General features: G+C 36.6%; 1 protein-coding gene across 2 annotated transcripts in view; it reads left to right on the top strand.

Moving 5' to 3' along the window:
• The window catches only part of FBXO34 (F-box protein 34), a 74,546-nt gene that overhangs the window by 4,523 nt on the left and 44,650 nt on the right, over positions 1–25,373 (top strand). The window contains exon 2 of one of the 2 annotated variants that reach the window (XM_079121039.1): positions 24,077–24,159. The exons of the other annotated variant lie outside the window; for it this stretch is intronic. Within the exon in view, the coding sequence (XP_078977165.1) occupies positions 24,077–24,159 (83 nt within the window). The remainder of the gene's footprint in view (positions 1–24,076; positions 24,160–25,373) is intronic. 2 annotated transcript variants of the gene reach the window in all.

Below are 25,373 nucleotides of genomic sequence, written 5' to 3'. Positions count from 1 at the left end.
TTAGGAGGTGATGGTAATAATGTCCTTCCGAAAGAGGCTTGAGAGAACCCTTTGCCCCTTCTATCATGTGAGGACACAGGAGGAAAGCATCATCTGTGAGGAATGATACTGGATCTGCCGCTACCTTGATCTTGAACTTCATAGCTTCCAAAACTGAGCAACACCTTTCTGTTTACCCAGGGTAAGGTACTTTAGTATAGCAACCCAAGTGGATGAAGACAAAAGTTGGTACCTACAGGTGGGATGCTGCTGTGACAGGTAATTAAAAATGTGTATGTGTCTTGGAACTAAGTAACGAATAGAGACCAGCAGAGTTTTAGGGCACACTGCTATGAAAATAACCTTAAGGATGATTCTGGAGAGGATTCAAAAGAGAACCGTAGAGAAAGCCTGAAAATTAGAGATTACCTGAATTGTAACAAACAGACTATTGGTAAAGTATGGTCTGTAATGACGATTCTGACCATGCCTTAGGTGGAAATGACGAACATCTTAGAAACTAGAGGAAAGACAATTGTAAGAATTTGGTTGAATTGTGTTTTGTGGAAGCAGAACTTCTGAGCAATGAAATAGGATACTTGGCAGAAGAAATACAAAGTGTTAGGTGCACATGACTTCTTTTGACTAATAATAAGAAAAGATAAAAATCAAGTTAAAGACAGAATTTATAATCAAAAGGGAAGGAGAACTTAAAAAAGATCTGGCAAATTCTCAACCTGCCCTTGTTGTAAATAACGAAAGTATGTTCAGAAGATAGTGGCCAGGATGTGGCCAGGTAAACACATGTGGTTAAGGAGACTAGTATGAGTAATTGGAAGCCAGGTACTATTTATCAAGGTAGTAATCCTGAAGGCATTCAGGTCTTCAGGGCTGTCCTGCCTATTACAAGGCTTGAATGCCAGGGCTTTGGAAGCAGAATGATTTCAAGTCTTTCCTCCCTGCATTTCCAGCATATCACTCTTTGGCTGTCCTAGCTGTGGCTCCTGTGCACTCAGATACGTGCTGACCACTGTGGCCACCTTTCTGGAGGCCATAGATCATAAACTTTGTGTGATGTGGTTCCTTCCAGGGTGGAGTACATGAACTGTGTGTGTGAGTTGAGGGCATTGCTACCTCCACCTAGATTTCAAAAGATGCTCTGGAGAGCTTTGGCACTGAGGCAGAGAACTGTCACAGGACTGAGGCCATTGGAAAGCTGCCATCAGGGAAAATATCCAGTGGAGCCATTAGGTCAGGGCTGCCATCAAGACCCCTGAAGAGCTAGCTACCTGCTAGTAACTTCAGCCTGGGAGAGTTGCAGGCACCTTTTGCCCAGCTGGTGAGGGCTACAACTTGTGATGTGCCCAGCAAAGCCATGAGAGCGGGGCTGCCTGGAACCTTGGGGGCCCAATCCCCAGCACTGTGTGTCTGGAAGGCAGGACATAAAGTCTGAGAAGATTATTCTGGAGCTTTAAGATTTAACGTTTGTCCTGTTGGGTTTTGGATTTGGAGAGACCTGTAATCTTTTTTCTGCTTTCTCCTTTTGGAATTGTGCCTGATCCACCATTGTATTTTGGAAGCACATAGCCTGTTTGATTTCACAGACTTATGACTGGAGAGGAATCTGCCTTGGGATGAATCACATTTTTGATTTTCACTTGTATCTGATTTAGATGAGACTCGACGTCAGATTTTTGAGTTGGTGGAATAAGATGTTTGTTTGGGGCTGTTTGGAAAAACAATGTATTTTGCTTGTGAGAGGGTGTGAATTTTGGGTGACCAGGAGTGAAATGCTATGATCTGAATGTGTCCCCTCCCTCACAACTCATGTTGAGACCCAGTTTCCAACGTAATAATGTTAAGAGGTGGGATTTAGGATATGTTTAGTACTTGAGTGTGGACCCCTGTGAGTAGGCATAGTGCCATAACGGAGATATGAGGGAATCCTTTGACCCTTCTACCATAAGAGGATACAGCACTAAAAAAGGGTCCATTTAAGAGGAATGACCTCTCACCAGAACTGAATTTAAAGTGCATTTGCTCTTGGACTTCTTAATCTCCAGAACTGTGAGAAATTTCTGTTTATAAATTACCCAGTCTGGTGTTTTTTTCAGTGGGGGGATTATAGGTTGGGATTGAACTCAGAGGCACTTTACCATTGAACTATATCCCCAATCCTTTTGCTTTTTACTTTGAGATAGGTTCTTGCTAAGTTGCAGAGGCTGGCCTCAAACTTGGGATCCTCCTACTTCAGCATCCCAGTTGCTGGGATTACAGGCTTACCCACCATGACTGGCTAAGGTACTTTTTTTTATATAACAACCATCAGACTGAGATAGGCCTTTACTTAAGGATCCAGAGAAGATTTTATGTAAAATCTTTGTAAAGACTGTCTAAAGCTGTGTGTGTTCTTGACCCTTTGTCGCACTTTATAATCCAACCCTTATTGCTTAGGCTTCTCAGTTACCATCCTATCTAAGTCATGCCTACATCTATATCCATAGTTAACCAGTCATTAAATTTTTAGTGAATCTTTTGTTTGGGTTTGTTTTTTTCTTGTTTAATCTCTGCTAATACCCTCAGTCTCCAGTGTGGAATGTATGGGATAGTCCATTGAATTTCAAAAAGAAGACAATTAAAACTTCTATTTTTAAATTCTTTTTGGCATTTTTATGTACATTTTATACTGTAAATAAAAGTATATAGAATTTATGTATCACATTTATAAATATATAAACATACTAATGAGAACACATTCATGATGGGAGTGAGAGTGTCAGAAAAGTTGAGATAACAATAGAGAGCAGTACTTTCCAGTAGAAACCAGTGTGAGCCTTATGTGTAATTAAAAAATTTCTAGTTAGCCACCTTTAAAGGAAAAGAGTGGAAAAAATGTATATGTACATGTATTTGCAGTGCTGGGGTTTGAACCCAGGCCTTGTACTTTCTGGGCAAGTGTTCTACAACTAAACTGCATTCTCTAGCCTGAGTGAAAATAATTTAAATTATGTTATATAGCACAGTTTATCCCAAAAGTTATGGTTTCAGCATAATCAATATAAAAATATCAAAGTAGTTTATGGTCTTTTTATCATGTGAAGTCTTTGAAATCTGATGTGCATTTTATATTAAACAACTCAGGTTAGGTGAGTGATATTTTAAGTCTCAAACCACATGTTGATTAGCTCCTGTATTGGAAGCATATGTCTAGACCAGTGATTGTTCTGAACTTAAAGTTCTCTAATTTTTTCTGGTTTTCATAATTATTTACTCTCCAGTCTCTGTGCACAGATGCTCAGTTAATTGGACAAAATTTGGGATAATGTTACTCTCTTGAACAAGAACCTGCTCTAGGTTTTTATGGCTTGTTTAAAAAAATCTCATTTAAGACTTCATGCTGGGTGCCATTTAGCATGCCTATAATCCCAGTGATTCAGGAGGCCAAAGCACAGGAAGGTTGTAAGTTTGAGGCCAGCCTCAGCAAATTAGTCTCTTGGTGAGACCCTGTCTCAAAATACAAAATAAAAAGGTCTGATGCAAGCTCAAGACCAGCCTCAGCGACTTACTTAGGAAGACCCTGCCTTAAAATTAAAAAAAGTGGAGTGAGTATATAGCTTTGGGATAGAATGCCCTGGGTTCAGTCCTTAGTATCATAATAAAGTGTTCATTTGTTTTTTTAAAAATAAGTGTTGTTTGTAGAATTGTTTATTTGAAGCTGTAAAGTCACTTTTGGAACTACAAAAGGGAATTATTGATGAACTGGAGTTTCTGAAGATGAAATGAGTTTTGATAAGTGTATCTCAAAAGATACATTCGCTGTATTGTCTGAGAACATCTGAGTTGGACTTGTTTCCAAATTAGGACAAGAGATCTTATTTCAAGTTCAGTCATCAGGATTATTCTCTGGAGATTCTCAGTACTTTCACAATCCCCAGTCACTGTAGGAAGTAGGTTTCTGTAGTTCAAGGTTGTCGTCTTTTCTAGATGAAGAACTCTGTCACAGTGATACTTTAGCTCTTTGGGGTACAACACAGAGCTAATCAGAATGTATCCTGAAAATAAGTCTAAAGAGGATCTGAGAGATTTCGACTTTAAGGAAGCATTATCTTGCAACATTTTGTCTACATTTTATTTAGTGTGATAATAATTATCTTGAATTTATTTCTTAGAAAGAAGCACAATGTGTGTTTCTTGCACATGTCAGCATTCTGCCAAGTACATTAACTTCTGTCACTTTTTTCCTAGCAGAGTTTTATAAATCTTATGTTCTTTGACAAATAGCAAGCACTCTTTAAGAACTTATTTTTTATTACTGTTTCTTTTTTTTTAAATGTATTGGGGGTTGAACCCAGGGCTTTGTGCATGCTAGGCAAGCACTCACCACCGAGCTACAGTCTCAGCCCCTTATTACTGTTTCTTTTAAACTCAAATATTAATTTTACTGAAGAGTTCAATTTTTTATTAGCTGGTAGGAGGATGTAACTTTTTCCCAAATTTAAATACAATTTTACATTATGGTTACCTATGTATTTTTAAAGATTATATAGCATAAAATATTTTTACACTTAAAATTTGCAGTACTGAATTTCACTGCATAATTGTCAACACCATGTAATTGTTGCATCATTTTTTTTTTTTGGTCCAGAAATTGGTTTGTAACCTTATATCGTGTAATTGTTGCATGGTATAATTCTGTTTGTCACACCTTTAAACGGTAAACAGAGCAGCAGTGTGTTCAGTGGCACATGGATACACCTTTGTCCTCTTGCACACTGTGAACCAGGAGCCTAGACTTCTTAGTGCTTATGCCTTGTCAGTATATTTCTGAAAACCAACTTATGTGGTTTGTAGAGCACTGTAGTACTAATGGTAAATACATATGAGTAGTGCTAAGGAAAGCACATCAGATAACAAAACCAATAATAGTGCAGAATCTTCAGACACAAGATTAAATTTTGTTAAATCCATACTTGGCAATGCTGCAATAAGTTTTCTCAAGTGTAATTTTCTGACTGTATTGCACAAATCAACTGACACACACACACACTGGAGAAACAATTGTTAAACCATTATGAAGAAATGTGTGTCAATTTGGTCTTTGATCTATTCAGTTTTAGTGTATATTCACAAGTATCTGTGCATCCTAATCTTGCACCAGAGATAGTTTAGTAATAAGTGATTTTTAAGGTTTTTCTGACAGTTTTTAAAAAACTTAATATAATGGTTGCACCCCATTTATTAACCAGATATTTGGCAGATTTAGAGCTATATTTTTTTAACAATTTGGCCTTGAAATTTAAGGAAAATTTAATGCTTTCTTTCGTTTGTTTTTAGTACTGGGAATTGAACCCAGGTGTGTTCTATTACTGACCTATAGCCCTATCCCTTTTTATTTTTATTTTTTAATTTCTAATTAATTATTAATTAATTAAATTTTTGGGGAGTACTGGGAATTGAACTCAGGGGCACTCAACCACTGAGCCACATCCCCAGCCCTATTTTGTATTTTATTTAGATACAGGGTCTGACTGAGTTGCTTAGTGCCTCGATTTTGCTGTGGCTGGCTTTGAACTCTCCATCCTCCTGCCTCAGCCTCCTGAGCTGCTGGGATTACAGGCATGTGCCACCATGCTCGTCCCTAAATTTGTTGAGGCTGGCCTTGAACTTGCAATCCTCCTGCTTCAGCCTCCTGAGTTGCTAGAATTACAAGCATACACCACTGTGCCTGACTTCAGTGAAAAATTAAGCCAGATTACTATTTTATTTCTTGAATATAAAAGATAAATTATTTTAAGCTAAATTCATTTGATTTAGCCTCTATTATGAATGATTCCATTTACCTAAAATTTTGCTATGTATGTTACTAGAAAGTCACCTTAGTTCTTAATTGTAGTTGTTGTTTTGTGAATCTTCACCTTACCTTTCTTGAATTTTAATGTCATGTTTTAAAATCTAGAGAATGAAGAGTTGTAAAGCTACATAATTACTCACAAACTATTCTTATGTCCCCTATTTAGTCAGTTTTTTCTTTTTCAAATTGATAACTTAGTAGAAATTAGAAGAAAATTTTTTCCCCTCCCATTTTTTTTTTTTTCTTTTTTTAAGAAAATGAGCAACTTCCTACATTTCTACTTGGAAAGCATGTTAGTTTTATTGGTTTATTAAAGTGACAGTGGTAACATTCTTGAGGATTCCATATAAATTCAATTTAATGTTCTTGGCAGAAGTAAGATTTTTCTCTCTTTTAGGAGAAAACCATGTCAACCCTTCATTTGTGAACCTCACTGAAATTAGTCAGATATTGTTAAGACATTTGCCATTTGTATTGTATGAAAGGATCAAAGCTTAATTTCCCTGTGTATTGTATTTTAATGTATGTCTACTTTGAACCTTCCACATTTGAATATCACTTTATTTTGCTGAAACTGTTTTATAGAATAACTGTATTGGAAAGTGTACTCTTTATTTCATGAGCACTTACTTTGAAAGGTCTGATGAGTATTGTCTGTGTCTAGGAGTGTTCTAGAAGCCCTGAACAAAATTTCCAAACCGGTTACCAAGTTTAAGAATTTTCTTCCCCTTGCTGGGCGTGTGGTCCACTCCTGTAATCCCAGAAGCTTGGGAAACTGAGGCAGAAGAATCAGAAGTTGAAAGCTGGCCCTAAGCAACTCGGAGAGATCCTGTTTCAAAATAAAATATTAATTAAAAGGGCTGGGGATGTGGCTTAGTTTTGAGCATCCCTGTATTCTGTCCCCAGTACACATACACACACACAGAATTTTTTTTTTCTTCTTCCCCTCATCCCTTCTCTTCCCCTGGAATCCATGACTGCCAGCGAGTTAAGCAAGCTCTCGACCACTGAGCTACACTCCTAGTCTTGGCTACTGAAGGGTGATTTTTGTTTGTGACACTTGAGCCTTGTTAGAAACAATTTGATCATATTTTTACGTTGGTGTTTTACTGTGCTGGGGATTCAATTCAGGGCCTCACTTGTGCTGGGCAAGTGCTCTTTATCCCTGAACTACATCCTCATCCCAATAGTTTGATATATATGCTGCTACTAAACAAAAAGGATAAATGTCACCTTTATGAGTTTAAATGTATTTATTGCTTAAGAGGTTATTTGTAATTGGAATGGATCAGTAGATGCCCAGAGGTTTCCACCTTATGACTGAGATGGTAATCTTCTAGCATTGGTGCCAGAATGGGACTTGCTGGGGATATAGCTCTGTGGTAAAGTGTGTGCTTAGCTTGCAGGATGCCTTGGGTTCGTCTTCACCACCACAAAAACAACAAAAAAGAAAAATGCGAATTTTATGGATATTTCTAAGGTAAAGGAAGAGTACTTTATACAATGTAATTAATTATCCCATTGAAATAAGTACAGAAAAATGGAATATAAAATTAGATACACTAGTCATAGATACATAAAAATAGGTTGACTTAAATGATTTATTTAAGAATGGTCTAGGGCTGCGTTTGCAACTCAGTGGTAGAGTGCTTGCCTAGCATGTGTGAGGCACTGGGTTCAATTCTCAGCACCACCTAAAAATAAATAAATAAAATAAAGATATGTATCTGCATACAACTAAAAATATTTTTTAAGAAAGGAGAATGGTCTAGTTAAATTTTAAGTTGACTATTTTGTTTGTGTCATGCAAAAGGTAATAGTTGAAGATAATGTTGAAAATATAACAAAGGATGGTCAACATGATACATTTCTCAATTACTTTATTTCAGTTTCTAATCTGATTCACAGGACTTACAAAATGTTCTTGTTTTTAGTTCTTCAGAATTTGTACTGCTGCAAGGAAGAAACTTGTGTGCTTCCTTCAGCTGATGGGAGAAAAGGCTTGTTGGCTTTTTTAATTAGTTAGTTGCTTTTGTTGCTTCAACAGTATGAGCAGATAATGGTAAAGTAAAGATGTAGTATATACTTACAGCAGCAAAATGGCCCCAGTGCTTCTCCTTTTGGTTAAAATGTTTTCTTGCTCTTTTCCTTCAAAAATACTGAATTTTCAGCACTCTCATTCCCTTTTTTCCCCTTCATACTTTTTTATTCTTTTGTCATTTTCATAATATATAGTGATTCTTGGTAATTTAGCTGAGTGTGGGATCATCTTGAAACCATAGTCTAAAGAACATTTATTTTTTGGGTAAGTAATTTGTTTACATAGTTCAAAACAAAAGGTAGCAGGGTGTGGTGGTGCGCACCTGTAATTCCAGCTGTTCATAAGGCTGAGGCAGGAGTATGACAGTTGAAGGCCAGCCTGACCAATTTATCAACCCTGCCTCAAAACACACACACACCCACACTTGGTAGCATGCTTACATAATGTTATCTTGCCTTTTTTTATTTAACAGATTTTTAGTCATTCTTTACATATTGGCATATGAAGAGGGTATCTATGAGACAATCTAAAATAATAGTGGCTTGTTAAACAACAAAATTGTTTCTCCTGTAAAAGATTAGGAACATGTATTAGTGGTAGTATAGCATTCACAGTGGTGAGCTTTTTCTCACTCTTTAAACTGAGGCATAATGAGCCCAGTAAAATGCATATATAGTAAGTGAGTTTTGGCAATTGCATATACACACGCGGTAAAATGCCACAGTCAATATAGAGAGCCATCCATTCTGTCCTCCTTTCTCACTGTCACTTTTCTACATATCTGGGATCTTTCTCTACTATTACTGTTCTACTTGCATTGTCTGACCTAACTGGATCTCCAGCTACTGTACCCTCTCCAAGCTGCAGAATAGAAGAAGGGGCAGAGTTTACATGTCAGCCTTTTAAAAGGAAGGTTTAAAAAAAAAAAAATTCTAAGTTGCCATTTCATGGCACTTTCAGTTATGTCTAACAGCTATAATTTAGTGTCACAGCCACATCTGAAAGAAAGGGAGGCTACTGGGAAATGCAGTCTTTATTGTTTTATTTTTTAATTTTTTTTCCTATTACAAACAGTGCTATAGTGAACAACCTTGTTCTTATGTTATTTTGTGGGATAAATTCCTGGAAGTGAAATACTGGGTTAGAGTATTTGTAGTTGGAGAGTATACCTATTTTTTCAAATCTGTTGACTGTTTTATATTTGTCAATTTCATAGGTAAAAAAATGACAGAGGGTAGCTCTAATTTGCCTGATTGGCCATTTAGGTAGAGAGAGAATATACTTCTACCCTAATGCCCTAATGTACATGCCTTAAAAACATGGATTACGCAGCTAGCTCATTGTAGTGCAGTGTTGGGAGTTTGCATTTTATTTAGATCAATTGTAAGAGGAAACTGATGGTTAAGGGAAATAGAAACCTCCTGCTTATTAATACTTCACAGTAAACTGACAGGAAAACAAGAGTGGAGTTTTTTAGGTATTACCTTTTTTTTTTTTTTTTTTTTGTACTGGAGATTGAATCAAGGAGTACTTAACCACTAAACCATTATCCCCAGCACTTTCTATTTGTCTTTGAGACAGAGTCTTGCTAACTTGCTGAGGCTGGCTTTGAACTTGTGATCCTAGAATTGCTGGGATTACTGGCATGTCCACCATGCCTGGAAGAAATTGTTATTTTAATTCAAAAGCAAAATTAGCTGAGCATGGTGGTGTACCTTAGTTCCAGCTGCTTGGGAGGCTGAAGCAGGAGTAGCACTTCAGCCCAGGATTTTGAGGCTCTCCTAGGCAACGTAGTGATAACCCCATATTGAAACACAAGAAATAAAACAAAACGGGAATTTAGGGCATAAGGCTAATTTAGCTTTTTTTTTTTTTCTTTTTTGTCCTTTGTTTTCTCTAATGTACATTTCTTAGCATGTGGAAATGTTTCTTCAATTTTTTTGGGGGGGAGGGCTTGGTGCTGGGGATCAAACCAAGGGTCTCAACACATACTACACAAGCTCTCTACCACTGAGCCACATCCCCAGTCCTCATAGTAATTTTCTGAGTAAATACTATATGGTATTATGAGCTATATTTCCTTTTGAAATTGGAAATGGGAGCCTTATTAAAAAGGACTGTAATTCCAATACTTGGGTGGCTGAGATGGGAGGATAAGCTTGAGCCTAGGAGTTTGAGACCAACCTGGACAACATAGTGAGACCTTGTCTCAAAAAAAGGAAAAGATGTGTGTTTTTCTCATACAACACCAGGAGGCCTTGGAGAACAGAAACCTGTCACTTAGCTTTCATGGCCCATGGCATAGCACCCTGAACATGGCATATGCATTGATCCTGTCCTTTTCTCATTGGACTGGATTTTGGGAAATTAATGGAAAAGTGATTAGACTTCTAGTACCAATGTTTTGACCCTTTGGGGTGGGAGAGGAGTTAAGTATTAATATGCCATTATTAGTACTTTTGAAAGTGTCATTTCTTTTATGTAAAGAAACTTTAAAGTTCTTGACCTAGGATGAAATTCTTGGAGATACTTCCACTAGGGTATCATCCCTTCTATCTAGAGGTCAAATTCTATAAATCTTTTTTTTTTTTTTTTTTTTTTTTTTTAGGGGAAGAGGGATATGTTAATAAGAAACTAATAGCAATTGCTGATATTTTTAAAAATTTTGTTCTTTTTAGTCATATGTGACAGTAGAATGCATTTTGACATATTATACATACATGGAGTATAACTTCCGATTCTTGTAGGATGGGAACTTGTACATGACGTGGAGTTAAACTGGTCATGTATTCATATACGAATATAGCAAAGTTACGTCCGATTCATTCTACTGTCTTTGCTATTCCCATTTCCCTGCCCTTCCCTTCATTCCCCTTTGTCAAATCCAGTGAATTTTATCCCCATCCCCCTTATTGTGTGTTAACATCTACATATCAGAGAACATTGACCTTTGACTTTTTGGTATTGACTTATTTTACTTAGCATGAATCTCCAGTTCCATCTATTTACTGGCAAATGCCATAATTTATTTCTTCTTTATAGCTGAGTAATATTCCATTGTGTTTATATATCACATTTTCTTTATCCATTCATCTGTTGAAGGACACCTAGGTTAGCTATTGTGAATTGAGCTTCTGTGAACATTGATTTGGCCACGTTACTATAGTATTCTGATTTTAAGTCCTTTGGGTATATACTGAGGAGTGGGCTATCCAGGTCAAATGATTGTTCCATTCCAAGTTTTCTGAGGAATCTCCATACTGCTTTCCAGAGTACTTTCACCAGTTTGCAGTGTTATTAATCACTCAGACGTGTTTGCATCGCTATTTGTGTTGGCTCTTCCCTGTGCTTAGAATGTTATTCCCTTCCATAAATCTTCATACCTATTTTCTTGACCTACTTAGAATCTTTCCTCATGTAATATCTTTTCAAGGAGGTCAGTGCTGACCACCCTATTTAAATTGCAACTGCTTTTCTTACCCTGTATTTCTAATCTCTCTTATGTTTCACCTTCCTTAAATATTACATTCAGCAAAGAAAGCAAGTTATAACTGTTCAGCTTTATAAGAAGTATAATTTAGTGGAAAAGTGGAGGGTTGACATGGAAAGGTTTTGTTGATCTATTTTTAACCCTTAGCAGTTACTGCCTTGAAACATATTCTACACAATTTATTATGACTATTATTTATTGCCTTATTATCAATGTTAATCCTTGAGAACTTTAGTCTATTTGTCCACTGTATTTTAAGTGCCTTTCAAGATGCTGAGAAAATATTTTGCCTCATGAGTAATGTAAGGAATCCCATGGAAACCACGCGGGACACGGGAAATCACATAAGGGAGTTTATTAAGCAAACAGAGTGTCTCCCTGCAGGGTAAGAGAGAAAATGGGAGGAAAAGAAAGAGAATGAGAAAGGGCGCCCGCTAGAGAGTGTGGAAAGCCAGGAGGATAGAGAGTGAGGAGGAGAGACAGAAGGATGAGAAAAGATGGCCCAGTAGCTACAGTGAACAGTTGAATTCTGCTGGGCTAACAGGGGACCAATATCAGAGAAGGATCCTTGCAAGCTGATTGATGAACCAATAGCTAGCTAGGATGTTCACAGACTGACAAGTGGTTGGGAGGCGGGGAAAATGGCTGCAACAGAAAGGGCAGGGGAGCAGCTTTATACAAGTAAAGGTAGAAATGAATGTTAACATGAGAAACTTAGTGATAAAATAGTTTACATTTTAAATATTTTTTTAAATGTATGTGTATATATATATGTATATGTGTATGTATATATTATTTTTTTGGTGCTGGGGATTGAACTCAGGTGCCCTTAACAATTGAGCCACATCCCCACCCCTTTTTTGTATTTAATTTGTAGACAGGGTCTCCCTGAATTGCTTAGGACCTTGCTAAGTTGCTGAGGCTAGCTTTGAATTTGAAATCCTCCTGCATCAGCCACTGGAGCCGCTAGGATTATAGGCATGCGCCACCATGCCCAGCTGTTAAAATTATTTTGTTTTTGTTTTTATTTTTGTGGTGCTGAGGATTGAACCACGGACCTTGTACGTGCTAGACAAGTTCTTTACCAGTAAGCTATATCCCCTGTCCTTATTTTCGTTACTTACTTCATTTATTTGTTCATTCACTTATTTATTCATTTTTTGGTACGGGGATTGAACCCAGGGATGCTATATCACCAGCCCTTTTTATTTTTTATGTTGAGATAGGGTCTTTCTAAGTTGCTGAGACTGGCTTTGAATGTATGATCCTTCTGCTTCAGCCTCCCTAGTGACTAGGGATTACAGGACCACGTATCAGTGGTAAAGTGCCCTTAGGTTAAATACCCAGTACCGCTCCCCCCACCAGAAAAAAAAAAAAAAAAAAAAAAAAAAAGCTGTGAATGTAGCTCATTGATAAATGTGTTTCTGGATTCAATCCTAGTTAACTGGGTGGGGGTAGTTAACCAGTGCTAATTTAAGTAAAATAAGTATATCTTATCCATATGTTTTGCAGTGCTGGGGATGGAACCTCATACATGTTGGGCAGGTGCTCTACTGCTGAGCTTTACCCATAACCCTTTTAAATAATTTATTTAAAAAATTTTTTTAGTTGTACATGGATACAGTACCTTTAATTTATGTATTTTTATGTGGTGCTGAGGATGGAATCCAGTGCCTCATACATGTCAAGCAAGCGCTGTACCACTGAGCCACAGTCCCAGCCCCCACTTGTTTATTTTAAATGAAGCCAGAGTTGGCTCCTGTTATTAGTTCAAAAAGATTTAGTTCATTCTGGGGCAGAATTTGTATGCTCCTCCTTGTCCCCTAAATATTAGGTTCAGCAGGAAGGCAAAATTAACAATCCTATAGCTATGTAGAAAGTTTAATACAATGGGTAGGACCTGCTGTTTTGGATTTTTAAGAGAAACTTCTTTTATAATTTTACATAAAATTGTATTAATGAGGATAGTTTACCACTGCCTCTACAAAAAAATTCAATATAAAATTTTGATTAGCATATTCTGATTTTTAATGTTTTTTGAAAATTAGCAATTTGTTTTTTCTTAGAATAGGGCATATTTACAAGAAATAAAAATAATTGCTATAAAAATATTTCTGTTCTAAGGAGCATCAGAATATACTTTGTTTTATTTCCAGTGTCAAACTAATTTTAATTTTAGTTTTAAAACATGGTGGTTTAGGGGCATATGTTTGAATCTGCAATTGCAGGAAATTATGTGTAAATATATCAATGTTAGTTAAGTACTTTTTTTTTTTGGTGTTTTTACCCAATTTTAGTGGAGGAAAATACTGTAAAATGTTTTTCTTGTTATTTTTTTTTTTTGCTGCTGGGGATTGAATCCAGCGCCTTGATCATGCTAGGTAACACACTCTCAACCACTGCGAGTGCTTCCAACCCCTTCTTTCTAAAACTGAAATATTAGTGTGGCTGGGACTAGAAATGTCCCAGGGATATGTTTTAGTTTCTTTTCATTTGAGCACTCAGTGGGCCTATTAATCTGAAGACTTCTATATCTGTTAACCTGTTCCTCTATTATTTTTTTTTATTTGTTCTTTTTTTAGATATACATGACAATATATTTTGTCATATTATACATACATGGAGTAAGCTTGTGGTTGTACGTGGTATGTAATTTCACTGGTCATGTATTCATATAATATGAACATAGGGAAATTATGTCTGATTCATTCTACTGTCTTTCCTACTCCTGTCCTCCGCTCCCTTCTCCTTCATTCCCCTTTGTCTAATCCAATGAACTTCTAATCTCTGCCTCCCCCCCCCCCCGCCCCCTTATTGTGTGTTAGCATTCACATATCAGAGAGAACATTGGACCTTTGGTTTTTTTGGGACTGGCTTATTAGTGTAATAGTCTCCAGCTCCATCCATTTACTGGAAAATGCTATAATTTCATTCTTTATAACTGAGTAATACTTCAATGTGTATACATACACCCCATTTACTTTATCCATTCATCTGTTGTAGGCACCTAGGTTAGTTCCATAGCTTTACTATTATGAATTGAGTTGCTTTGAACATTGATGTGACTGTAGCACTGTAGTATGCTGATTTTAAATCCTTTGAGTATATACCAAGGAGTGGGCTAACTGGGTCAAATGGTGGTTCTATTCCAAGTTTTCTAAGGAGTCTCAATATTGTTTTCAAAAATGTTTCACAGATTTGCTTGTCATCCTGTGCAGGGGCCATGCTAATCTTCTCTGTATTATTTCATTGTTATTCTACGTGCTGTCGAAGTAAGCACCTATTTCTCTTTTAGCTCTGGAAAATTCATATTTCTTTAAAACTTATTCCTTTTAGTGTTTTTTTTTTTTTTTTTTTTTTTTTTTTTTTGCTGTTGTTCATTTGGGGATCCTGTTAGGCAAATGCTGACATCCTAAATTTATGCTATTTCCTTTTGATACTTTTTTTGACTAATTTTTTTTTTTTTTTTGGCCTGGACAAAGTAATTTAATTTAAATGTATAATTTTTTTTCATGCCTTTTTGTCTTTGTTTTTTTAATTAAAAATCATAAATTTACATAGAGCAATGTTGTTTGATTCATTGTTATTTTTTCCCTTCCCCCCACCCCTCCCACCCCTCTTTTCCCTCTATACAGTCCTTCCTTACTCCATTCTTACCACCCTCCTTATCCCTAACCCTAAACCTAACCCTAGACCTAACGCTAACCCCTCCTACCCCCCATTATATGTCCTCATCCGCTTATCAGCGAGATCATTTGTCCTTTAGTTTTTTGAGATTGGCTTATCTCACTTAGCATGATATCCTCCAATTTCATCCATTTGCCTGCAAATACCATAATTTTATCATTCTTCATGGCGGAGTAATATTCCATTGTATATATATGCCACAGTTTCTTTATCCATTCATCAATTGAAGGGCATCTAGGTTGGTTCACACTCTGGCTATGGTGAATTGAGCAGCTATGAACATTGATGTGGCTGTATCTCTGTAGTATGCTGATTTTAAGTCCTTTGGGTATAGGCCGAGGAGTGGGATAGCTGGGTCAAAGGGTGGTTCCATTCCAAGCTTTCTGAGGAATCTCCACACTGCTTTCCAGAGTGGCTGCACTAATTTGCAGTCCCACCAGCAATGTATGAGTGTACCTTTTTGCCCACATCCTCGCCAACACCTATTGTTGCTTATGTTTTGATAATTGCCATTCTAATTGGGGTGAGATGGAATCTTAGGGTGGTTTTGATTTGCATTTCTCTTATTACTAGAGATGTTGAACATTTTTTCATATATCTGTTGATTGCTTGTACATCTTCTTCTGTTCGTTTCCTTAGCCCATTTGTTGATTGGGTTATTTGTATTCCTGGTGTAGAGTTTTTTGAGTTCTTTATAGATTCAGGATATTAGCGCTCTATCTGAAGTATGAGTGGCAAAGATATTCTCCCACTCTGTAGGCTCTTTCTTCACATTACTGATAGTTTCCTTTGCTGAGAGAAAGCTATTTAGTTTGAATCTATTCCAGTTATTGATTCTTGCTTTTATTTCTTGTGCTATGGGAGTCCTGTTAAGGAAGTCTGGTCCTAAGCCAACAAGTTGAAGGTTTGGACCTACTTTTTCTTCTATAAGATGCAGGGTCTCTGGTCTGATTCCGAGGTCCTTGATCCATTTTGAGTTGAGTTTTGTGCAGGGTGAGAGATAGGGGTTTGATTTCATTCTGTTGTATATGGATTTCCAGTTTTCCCAGCACCATTTGTTAAAGAGGCTATCTTTTCTCCATTGCATATTTTTGGCCCCTTTGTCTAGTATGAGAAAATTGTATTTATTTGGGTTTGTGTCTGTGTCCTCTATTCTGTACCATTGATCTACCTGTCTATTTTGGTACCAATACCATGCCATTTTTGTTACTATTGCTTTGTAATAGAGTTGAAGATCTGGTATTGCGATACCCCCTGCTTTGCTCTTTCTACTGAGGATTGTTTTAGCTATTCTGGGTTTCTTATTCTTTCAGATGAATTTCATCATTGCTTGCTCTATTTCTGTAAGGTACATCATTGGTATTTTAATTGGAATTGTATTGAATCTATATAGCACTTTTGGTAGTATGGCCATTTTGACAATATTAATTCTTCCTATCCATGAACATGGGAGATCTTTCCATCTTCTAAGGTTTTCTGTAATTTCTTTCTTTAGTGTTCTGTAGTTCTCATTGTAGAGGTCTTTCACCTCTTTTGTGAGATTGATTCCCAAGTGTTTAATTTTTTTCGATGCTATTGTGAATGGGGCCGTTTTCCTAATTTCTCTTTCTGAAGATTCATCACTTATGTATAGAAATGCATTGGATTTATGAGCATTGATCTTGTAACCTGCTACTCTAGTGAATTCACTTATGAGTTCTAAGAGTTTTCTGGTGGAATTTCCAGGTTCCTCTAAATATATAATCATGTCATCAGCGAACAGGGATAGTTTGAGTTCTTCTTTTCCAATTCATATCCCTTTAATTTCTTTGGTTTGTCTAATTGCTCTGGCTAGAGTCTCAAGAACAATGTTGAATAGAAGTGGTGAAAGAGGGCATCTCTGCCTTGTTCCAGTTTTTAGGGGGAATGCTTTCAGTTTTTCACCATTTAGAATGATATTGGCCATGGGCTTAGTGTAGATGGCCTTCACAATGTTAAGGAATGATCCCACTACCCCAATTTTTTCTAGTGTTTTGAGCATGAAGGGGTGCTGTATTTTATCGAATGCTTTTTCTGCATCTATTGAAATAATCATGTGATTCTTAACTTTTAGTCTGTTGATATGGTGAATGACATTTATTGATTTCCTGATGTTGAACCAACCTTGCATCCCTGGGATAAAACTCACTTGATCATGGTGCACTATCTTTTTCATATATTTTTGTATGTGATTTGCTAAAATTTTGTTGAGAATTTTTGCGTCGATGTTCATTAAGGATATTGGTCTGAAATTTTCTTTCCTCGATGTGTCTTTGTCTGGTTTAGGTATTAGTGTGATATTGGCTTCATAGAATGAGTTTGGGAGGGTTCCCCCCTCTTCTATTTTATGGAATACTTTGAGAAGTATTGGAATGAGCTCTTCTTTAAAGGTTTTGTAGAACTCGGCTGAGAACCCATCTGGTCTCGGACTTTTCTTTGTTGGTAGGCTTTTGATGACCTCTTCTATTTCATTGCTTGAAATTGATTTATTTAAGTTGTGTATGTCCTCCTCGTTCATTTTAGGTAATCCATATGTCTCTAGAAACCTGTTGATGTCTTTGAGGTTTTCTGTTTTGTTGGAGTATAGATTTTCAAAATAGCTTCTAATTATGTTTTGTATTTCACTCATGTCTGTTGTGATATTTCCTTGTTCATTCCGAATTTTAGTAATTTGAGTTTTCTCCCTCTTTCTCTTTGTTAGTGTGGCTAAGGGTTTATCAATTTTGTTTATTTTTTCAAAGAACCAGCTATTTATTTTGTCAATTTTTTGTATTGTTTCTTTTGTTTCAATTTCATTGATTTCAGCTCTGAGTTTAACTATTTCCTGTCTTCTACTACTTTTGGTGCTGTTCTGTTCTTCTTTTTCTAGGGCTTTGAGCTGTAGTGTTAGGTCGTTTATTTTTTGAGTTTTACTTCTTTTATTAAATGCGCTCCATGAAATAAATTTCCCTCTAAGTACTGCTTTGATAGTGTCCCAGAGATTTTGATATGATGTTTCTTTGTTTTCATTTACCTCTAAGAATTTTTAAATTTCCTTCCTAATATCTTCTGTTATCCATTCATCATATAATAGCATATTGTTTAATCTCCAGATGTTGGAATAGTTTCTGTGTTTTACTCTTTCATTTATTTCCAACTTCAATCCATTATGATCTGATAGAATACATGGTAGTGTCTCTATCTTCTTGTATTTGCTAACATTAGCTTTGTGGCATAATATATGGTCTATTTTAGAGAAGGATCCATGTGCTGCTGAGAAGAAAGTGTATTCGCTCTTGGTTGGATGGTATATTCTATAAATGTCCGTTAAGTCTAAATTATTGATTGTGTTATTGAGATCTATGGTTTCTTTGTTCAATTTTTGTCTGGAAGATCTGTCCAGTGGTGAGAGAGGCGTGTTAAAATCACCTAGTATTATTGTGTTATGGTCTATTTGGTTTCTAAAATTGAGAAGGATTTGTTTGACATACATGGATGAGCCACTGTTTGGGGCATAGATGTTTATGATTGTTATATCTTGCTGATTTATGCTTCCCTTAAGCAGTATGAAATGACCTTCTTTATCCCTTCTGACTAACTTTGGCTTGAAGTCCACATTATCGGAAATGAGGATGGATACTCCAGCTTTTTTGCTGAGTCCATGTGCATGGTATGTTTTTCCCCATCCTTTCACCTTTAGTCTATGGGTATCTTTTTCTATGAGGTGAGTCTCTTGCAGGCAACATATTGTTGGATCTTTCTTTTTAATCCAGTCTGCCAGTCTATGTCTTTTGATTGATGAATTCAGGCCATTAACATTCAGGGTTATTATTGAGGTATGATTTGGTTTCCCGATCATTTGGTTCATTTTTTAAATTTTATTTATTTATTTGTTTGACACAACTTGTTTCCTCCTTTATTTGACAGTTCCTTTAGGATAATTCCTCCCTTTGCTGATTTGCTTCTTTGTTTTTCATCTCTTCCTCATGGAATATTTTGCTGAGAATGTTCTGTAATGCTGGCTTCCTTTTTGTAAATTCTTTTAGCTTTTGTTTATCATGGAAGGATTTTATTTCATCGTCAAATTTGAAGGTAAGTTTTGCTGGGTATAAGATTCTTGGTTGGCATCCATTTTCTTTCAGGGCTTGAAAAATGTTGTTCCAGGCCCTTCTAGCTTTTAGGGTCTGGATTGAAAAATCTGCTGATATCCGTATTGGTTTCCCCCTGAATGTAATTTGGTTCTTTTCTCTCACAGCCTTTAAAATTCTGTCTTTATTTTGTATGTTAGGCATTTTCATTATAATGTGCCTTGGTGTGGGTCTGTTGTAATTTTGTGTATTTGGAGTCCTATAAGCCTCTTGAACTTGATTTTCCATTTCATTCTTCAGATTTGGGAAATTTTCTGATATTATTTCACAGTATTATTATCGCTACTTCATTCCTTCATAATATCAAATACCCAGTGTTCTAATTTCCAGTTGTTTCAGATGTCATTGTTTTTGGTGATTTGAATCAAGACTTATATAGTAAGGGTTCTACCTTGCAATTGGTTGGTAATGATCTTTAAGTACCTTGTAGTCTATAGATTCCACCTCACTACCTCTTTTTTCCTTTCCCCTGAAGTTTTTATTTTTTTTTTAAAGAAGCAGGCTTTATTTGTCTTTCAGAGTTTCTCAGAATTTGGATTTTAATGATTATATCTCTGTGGTGTAGTTCATCATGTTTTTATGTACTCTGTATTTCCTATAAACTAGTGACCGAATGTTATTTTAGAATGTACAATGTATACACATATGGTTAAAGTTTAAAATGGTTCAAAAAGCTATACATTGAAGTCAGTACTTTGGGTATCTTCCCCAGAGTCAACTATTATGTGTAGAATGATCTGTTTGTATTAAGCTGTTAAATCACTGTTGAACATACAAATATTCTTGTAATCTGAAGATACAAAGGTAATTCTTTTGTAAATTTTAGAGTTTGATGTAAATAATATAAAAGCACACAAAACAGTCACCATTTAAGGTGTGACATTTTCTTTTTGGTAAAACAGAATTTATGAGGTGAGATAATAGTTAATTAGAAGTTACAAACCAGATTTCTTGGCACAGCAATGCATTACTGTTTATACAATAACAACAGAAAAGCAGTTAAGGGAAACATTAAAAAGAATCTTCTTTACTAACATTATACAGTACCTAGTATTGTTTTATTTTCTTAAATATGAAGTAGTGGTAGTGTAAATGAGAGCAATATATGTATCAATGGCCTTTGATTGGTCTGGAATAAGAAAGTACACAGCACAGTATCAAGTATGGAAGAGACATTTGAATGTTAGTTTTCTCTTCTGTAAACATGGTCATAATTGTGAAACTTTTCTTGCTTCAGTAGAAAGTTTAAATAGAAGGCAGGTATTTTAGGGAACCCAGTTCAGAGGATGAGGTTGGGTGTCAAAGAACAAGTCAGTGAGTTAGGGTTTACAGATTGAACCACTTTGTCATGACAGGTTTTGAAACACAAGAAAGGTGCTGTGAACTCAACAGGTTCAGACAAGTATTGTGAATGTGGGGGCTAGAAGCCATTTTTACAAGGCCACAGGACTGCCTGAGGAGAAATGTGCACTCAGAAGAATGAACCTGGGTACAAGGGTAGTGAAAGGGTAGTTAAAAAGTCAGTTTCAATTTCCTTGTCATTTATACAGCTTCTGTGGGCTGGTGTAAAGAATTGTTTCAGTTAACCCATTGGAAAGCCCTTGCTATTCTGGTTTCTTTGTAATATGTTGGTTTCCCCAGATGGGTGAGAAGTATTTTCTTTTTGAACTGTAGTGTGAGTGTGTAGTGATGGCAGAGAGGTCTGTTGAGCCTAATGGAACAGAGTTAAGGACATTGTACAATTCATTACCTGGAATAGAAGGTTCTCACAGTAGCCTTGGTTATTCTAACACAGTAGAATACTACTCTTGGGTGTGACAGAGGAGTGGGGAAAAAAAAAAAAAAGATTTTCATTTCCTTTAAGCAATTTGTTTGGAGACCCATTTGTATTAGCCAATATATACTTTTTCTTTTCTTTTTAGCAGATTGAACCCAGGACCTTGTGCATTCTTGGCAAGCACTTTACCACTAGGTTACACCCCCACCCCCAGTGGATTGAATTTGCTAATTTAATCAATTAAGTGGATTGAATTGCTTGACCTGCTGGGAATCCAGGTGGATACTTGAGAAAGGTTTCTAGTTGTATCATCTGGCTTGGTATTGCTGAAAGCACTTGATTTATCTCTCCATGCCCCATGAAATTGAGACCCTGTATATATAATGATCTAATAATATGACAAGTGTTAAATACATTTCCTCTTTTTGGTTTATGTCTGTAAAGTTTGAAAAGCATATTAGTTCATTGGCAAAGCTCTCCAAAGTTGAGCAGTTACTGAATTCCCTACTGTTGGACAGGTTTAGACTTGGTGAACTCTTAGGTAATTGGTTGTAAAATGGACCTATATCATGTTGTAAATAGTTTAAATATGTATATATTAATGATTTCTCCAAATGTAGAAAAATAAAACTGGAAAAAGCTCTTAATTTTTTCCCCTTCATCTACATTATTAGTTTTTCATAACTGTGAACAATAATATCCATCTTTCCCTCCTATGTGGACATATGGCTGTTTCATACATTCAGGCAGAATCCTTAAAACAGAGAGTGTAACCTCCTGCTTCTAATTGTACTATAAACATTATGATTTCTGTATCAGCTAGCAACTTTTTAAGTCTCTCTCCAGTTATGTGACAGTAAACTTTTTTTTTTTTTTGGGAACAGAATGGTCTTTTAGTGTGTTATATGTTGTAATGGTATTTTCATACATACTTAAATTTTAAAATATATCTTAATCCATTGGTAACATGAATATACCACTAGTTTGGTCAGGAAAAGCAAACAGCCAAATAAGATCAACTTTCACTCTTTACTTTAATCCGAGTTTTTTTTTTGTACCAGGTATTGAACTCGGGGGCACTGAAACATTGAACCAACATCCCCAGCTGGATTTTTTATTTTATTTAGAGACGAGTCTCACTGAGTTTTTTTAGCACCTTGCTGTTGCTGAGGCTAACTTTGAACTTATGATCCTCCTGCCTCAGCCTCCCAAGCTGCTGGGATTACAGGCATGTGCCACTATGCCTGGCCCGAATTCTTGATGTCTTTTATTCTTGTGGTTTTATGACCTATTCCAGATTGACAGCTATCCTTTTCTGCTGAAGTTTTAGAAACTTACTGTCTTGGGTTAAAGTGGCAGGATTCAACAGCCTTAAATGAAGTTACTGATTCACTATCTGCCCATCTCTGCACATCTTTTCGACAAAAATAGCGGGGCATGGTGGCACAGGTCTGTAATCCCAGAGGTTTCAGAGGCTGAGGCAGGAGGATTGTGGGTTCGAAGCCAACTTCAGCAACTTAGCAAAGGCTGTAAGCAATCTGCTGAGACCCTGTCTCAAAAAGTGGCTGGGGATGTGGCTTAGTGGTTGAACACCCTTGAGTTCAATCCCTGGTACCAAAAAAGAGAGAAAAACAGACTTGCTAATAACTTTATTGGGTACGAGGCACAAGCAAAGTGGTGTTATACTTTGAAAGATAGCAGCTGTTTTAGAAACTTTGGCCACTCTTTAAAAAATACTAGAAATACAAAATAGCACCCAAAGAGTAAAGGTGGTATCACTATAAAATTGAATCTCATTTTCAAATACTTTAGCATTGTATTATAATATTTCTCCTATTAGTTTTGAATGTATTAACATCTCTTTTTCCTATTTATGATTCCCCAATGTCTTTTTGATTGGCTCTGTGAACAATGGACTTGACTCACTGGTTGGTGTTATCTCTGTGTGTGTACCAAATTTCAACTAGAAATTCATGGTACCAGTGATAACATCCATTTAACAAGGTTTTTCATTCCTTATATAAATCAGCTATAAGGGTTAACACCAAATAGCATTAGGAAGAAATTGGAATAGGGAACAGGGATTTGAACCCAAATTTTAAATGTTTTACTTTTGAGGACTTTTAAATAGTTTCAATCTTCTTTTTTAATAACATAGTTTGAGGAAGTATTAATTCTTCTGATCTAAAACTTCAGAAAAAACTCAGAGAAGTTGTTTTTACTGATGGCTACCATTTATTGAGTTCATGTAGTGTTTTGCAAAGCACTTTACATCCATATGTTAAGGACATAACACTTGATTATTATATTATTACACTTTCTACTCCCCACAAGGTTTTTGGTGCCCAGCCCCAATCCCCAGGACCTCCAGGGTGCTCTACCACAGAGCTGCATCCTCAGCATCCTCAGCCCTTTTTATTTTTCATTGAGTCACGGGCTCACTAAGTTGCCAAGACTGGCCTTGAATTTGTGATCCTCCTGCCCCAGCCTCCTGAGTAGCTGGAATTATAGGCACATGCCACTGTGCTCAGCTCCACAAGGTTTTAATATGCAGCTAATGTTGAGAATCGTTGCTTTAGGAAATTTTTGGCTTGGGTCTCTGGGTAGATGGTTTTGCTGTTTGAAGAGAAAATATGGAAAGGGGCTGGTGGTTGAAAATAGGATCTGAAACTCAAATAATACACTGAAAATGAAGTATGAAAAAGTTACTGGCAGGTAGATGGCATTCAGAGTTATCAGTTGCTAGGATTAGGTAAAATTATCTTGGAAGAACTTGCATAATGAGGACTCAGAATTCTGGAGACCTTTGAAATTTTGGAAGTGTGAAGGAGGAAAGAGAAGATGAGGAGACCGAACAAAAAAAGCATCATCAAGGGAGTTGAGAGTGGTATTTCAAAGATGATAGTCAGGTCATAGAGGTCAGATATGCCTGGCATATGGCAACAGTTTCCTTGTTGCAGTAGAAGCTAGTGATTTTAAGGAATCATTAAGTATTTAGTGGATTATCAATTGGGAGGTTGCTGGTGACTTGTATAAAAATAGAGTAGGTCCTACCTCATTTTGTACTCCTCCTGGCTCTCGTTAAGATCCCTGTCTTCTGCTTTAGGTACTGGTGTTCTGTAGAGCTTTCTTCTATGCCATTCGTTCTCCAAGTGTAGTTCTTCAGACCAGCAATATCAGTGTCACCAGGTAATATGTTAGAAATGAAAAACTTCAGGCTCCACTTGGATTTACTGAATCAAACTTTTTTTTTTTTTTTTTTTTTTTTTTTTTTTTTTGTCATGCTGGGGATTGAACCCAGGGCTTTGTGCTTACAAGGCAAGCACTCTACCAACTGAGCTGTATCCCCAGCCCTGAATCAAAGTCTTGATGTGGAGCCCAGCCATCTGTTTTAAAAAGCCCTCCTGGTGATTGAGTCTTGCTGATATTCGAAAATCAAAATCAATGTTTTAAGCTGTTTTTTCCTTAAGGATTTTGTCCTTAGCATGGATTGATAGTTATGTGAACAGGCTTGAAAGTAACTTAGTTTTAGAGAACTGTCTTAATCCTTTTTGATTATCAGTTCCTCCAGTAATCTAGGACCCTCACAGTAGGGGAGAATCTCCTAAAAAGTCCATACCATTTCCCAACGTCACCACACTAGGGACCAAACTTCCAGCACATGAGCCAGTAGGGTGTATCCTCAAACCATATCCAGATTATGGTAGTATTAAGAAGTGACTATTGAGAACAGCAGCCAGAAATATGATTTGCTATACAGGGTGGGAACTTTGATTGCAACAATTCCTTGTTTTTTATCCATATATACCCAACTTCAAGTATAAAGTTTCTGATGAGCCATAGGGCTCGTGATCTGCATACTGATTGTACAGGGGGTACATGTCTCACTCTGGATATAGAAACTCCCCTCCTTGAAGTCACTAGCCAATAACTTTAAAGGAGTTAATAACTTCCTAAGGAGTTAAATAACTTCCAGGGAGTGGTGGTGCACACCTGTAATCCAGCAGCTCACAAGACTGAGGCAAGAGGATCACAAGTTCAAAGCTAGCCTCAGCAATTAGTGAGGCCCTACGCAATTCTGCAAGACTGTCTCTTAAATAAAAATATAAAAAGGCCGGAGATGTGGCTCAGTGGTTAAGCACCTCTGGGTTTAGTCCCCAGTACCAAAAAGTAAAAAGTAATAAAAAGATCTGAGGGTGTGGCTCAGTGAGGGTTCAATTCCCAATACCCCCTCCCCCCAAAAAAAATAAGTAAGTAAATAAAATAAAATAAAATAAAGAAAAAGAAACCCCTAGACAATAGCTACTCATTCAACCTTGTGGGAACTTCACTTTCTTTCTGTATTAAAAATAGTTACTTTGTTCTTACCCTCCATTGTCTGTGGGTCTCATTCTTCCAATTAG

This window comes from Sciurus vulgaris, assembly GCF_902686455.1.
Source record: "Sciurus vulgaris genome assembly, chromosome: 2".
Taxonomy (NCBI): Eukaryota; Metazoa; Chordata; class Mammalia; order Rodentia; family Sciuridae; genus Sciurus; species Sciurus vulgaris.
This window is presented reverse-complemented; position numbering and strand designations above follow the sequence as displayed.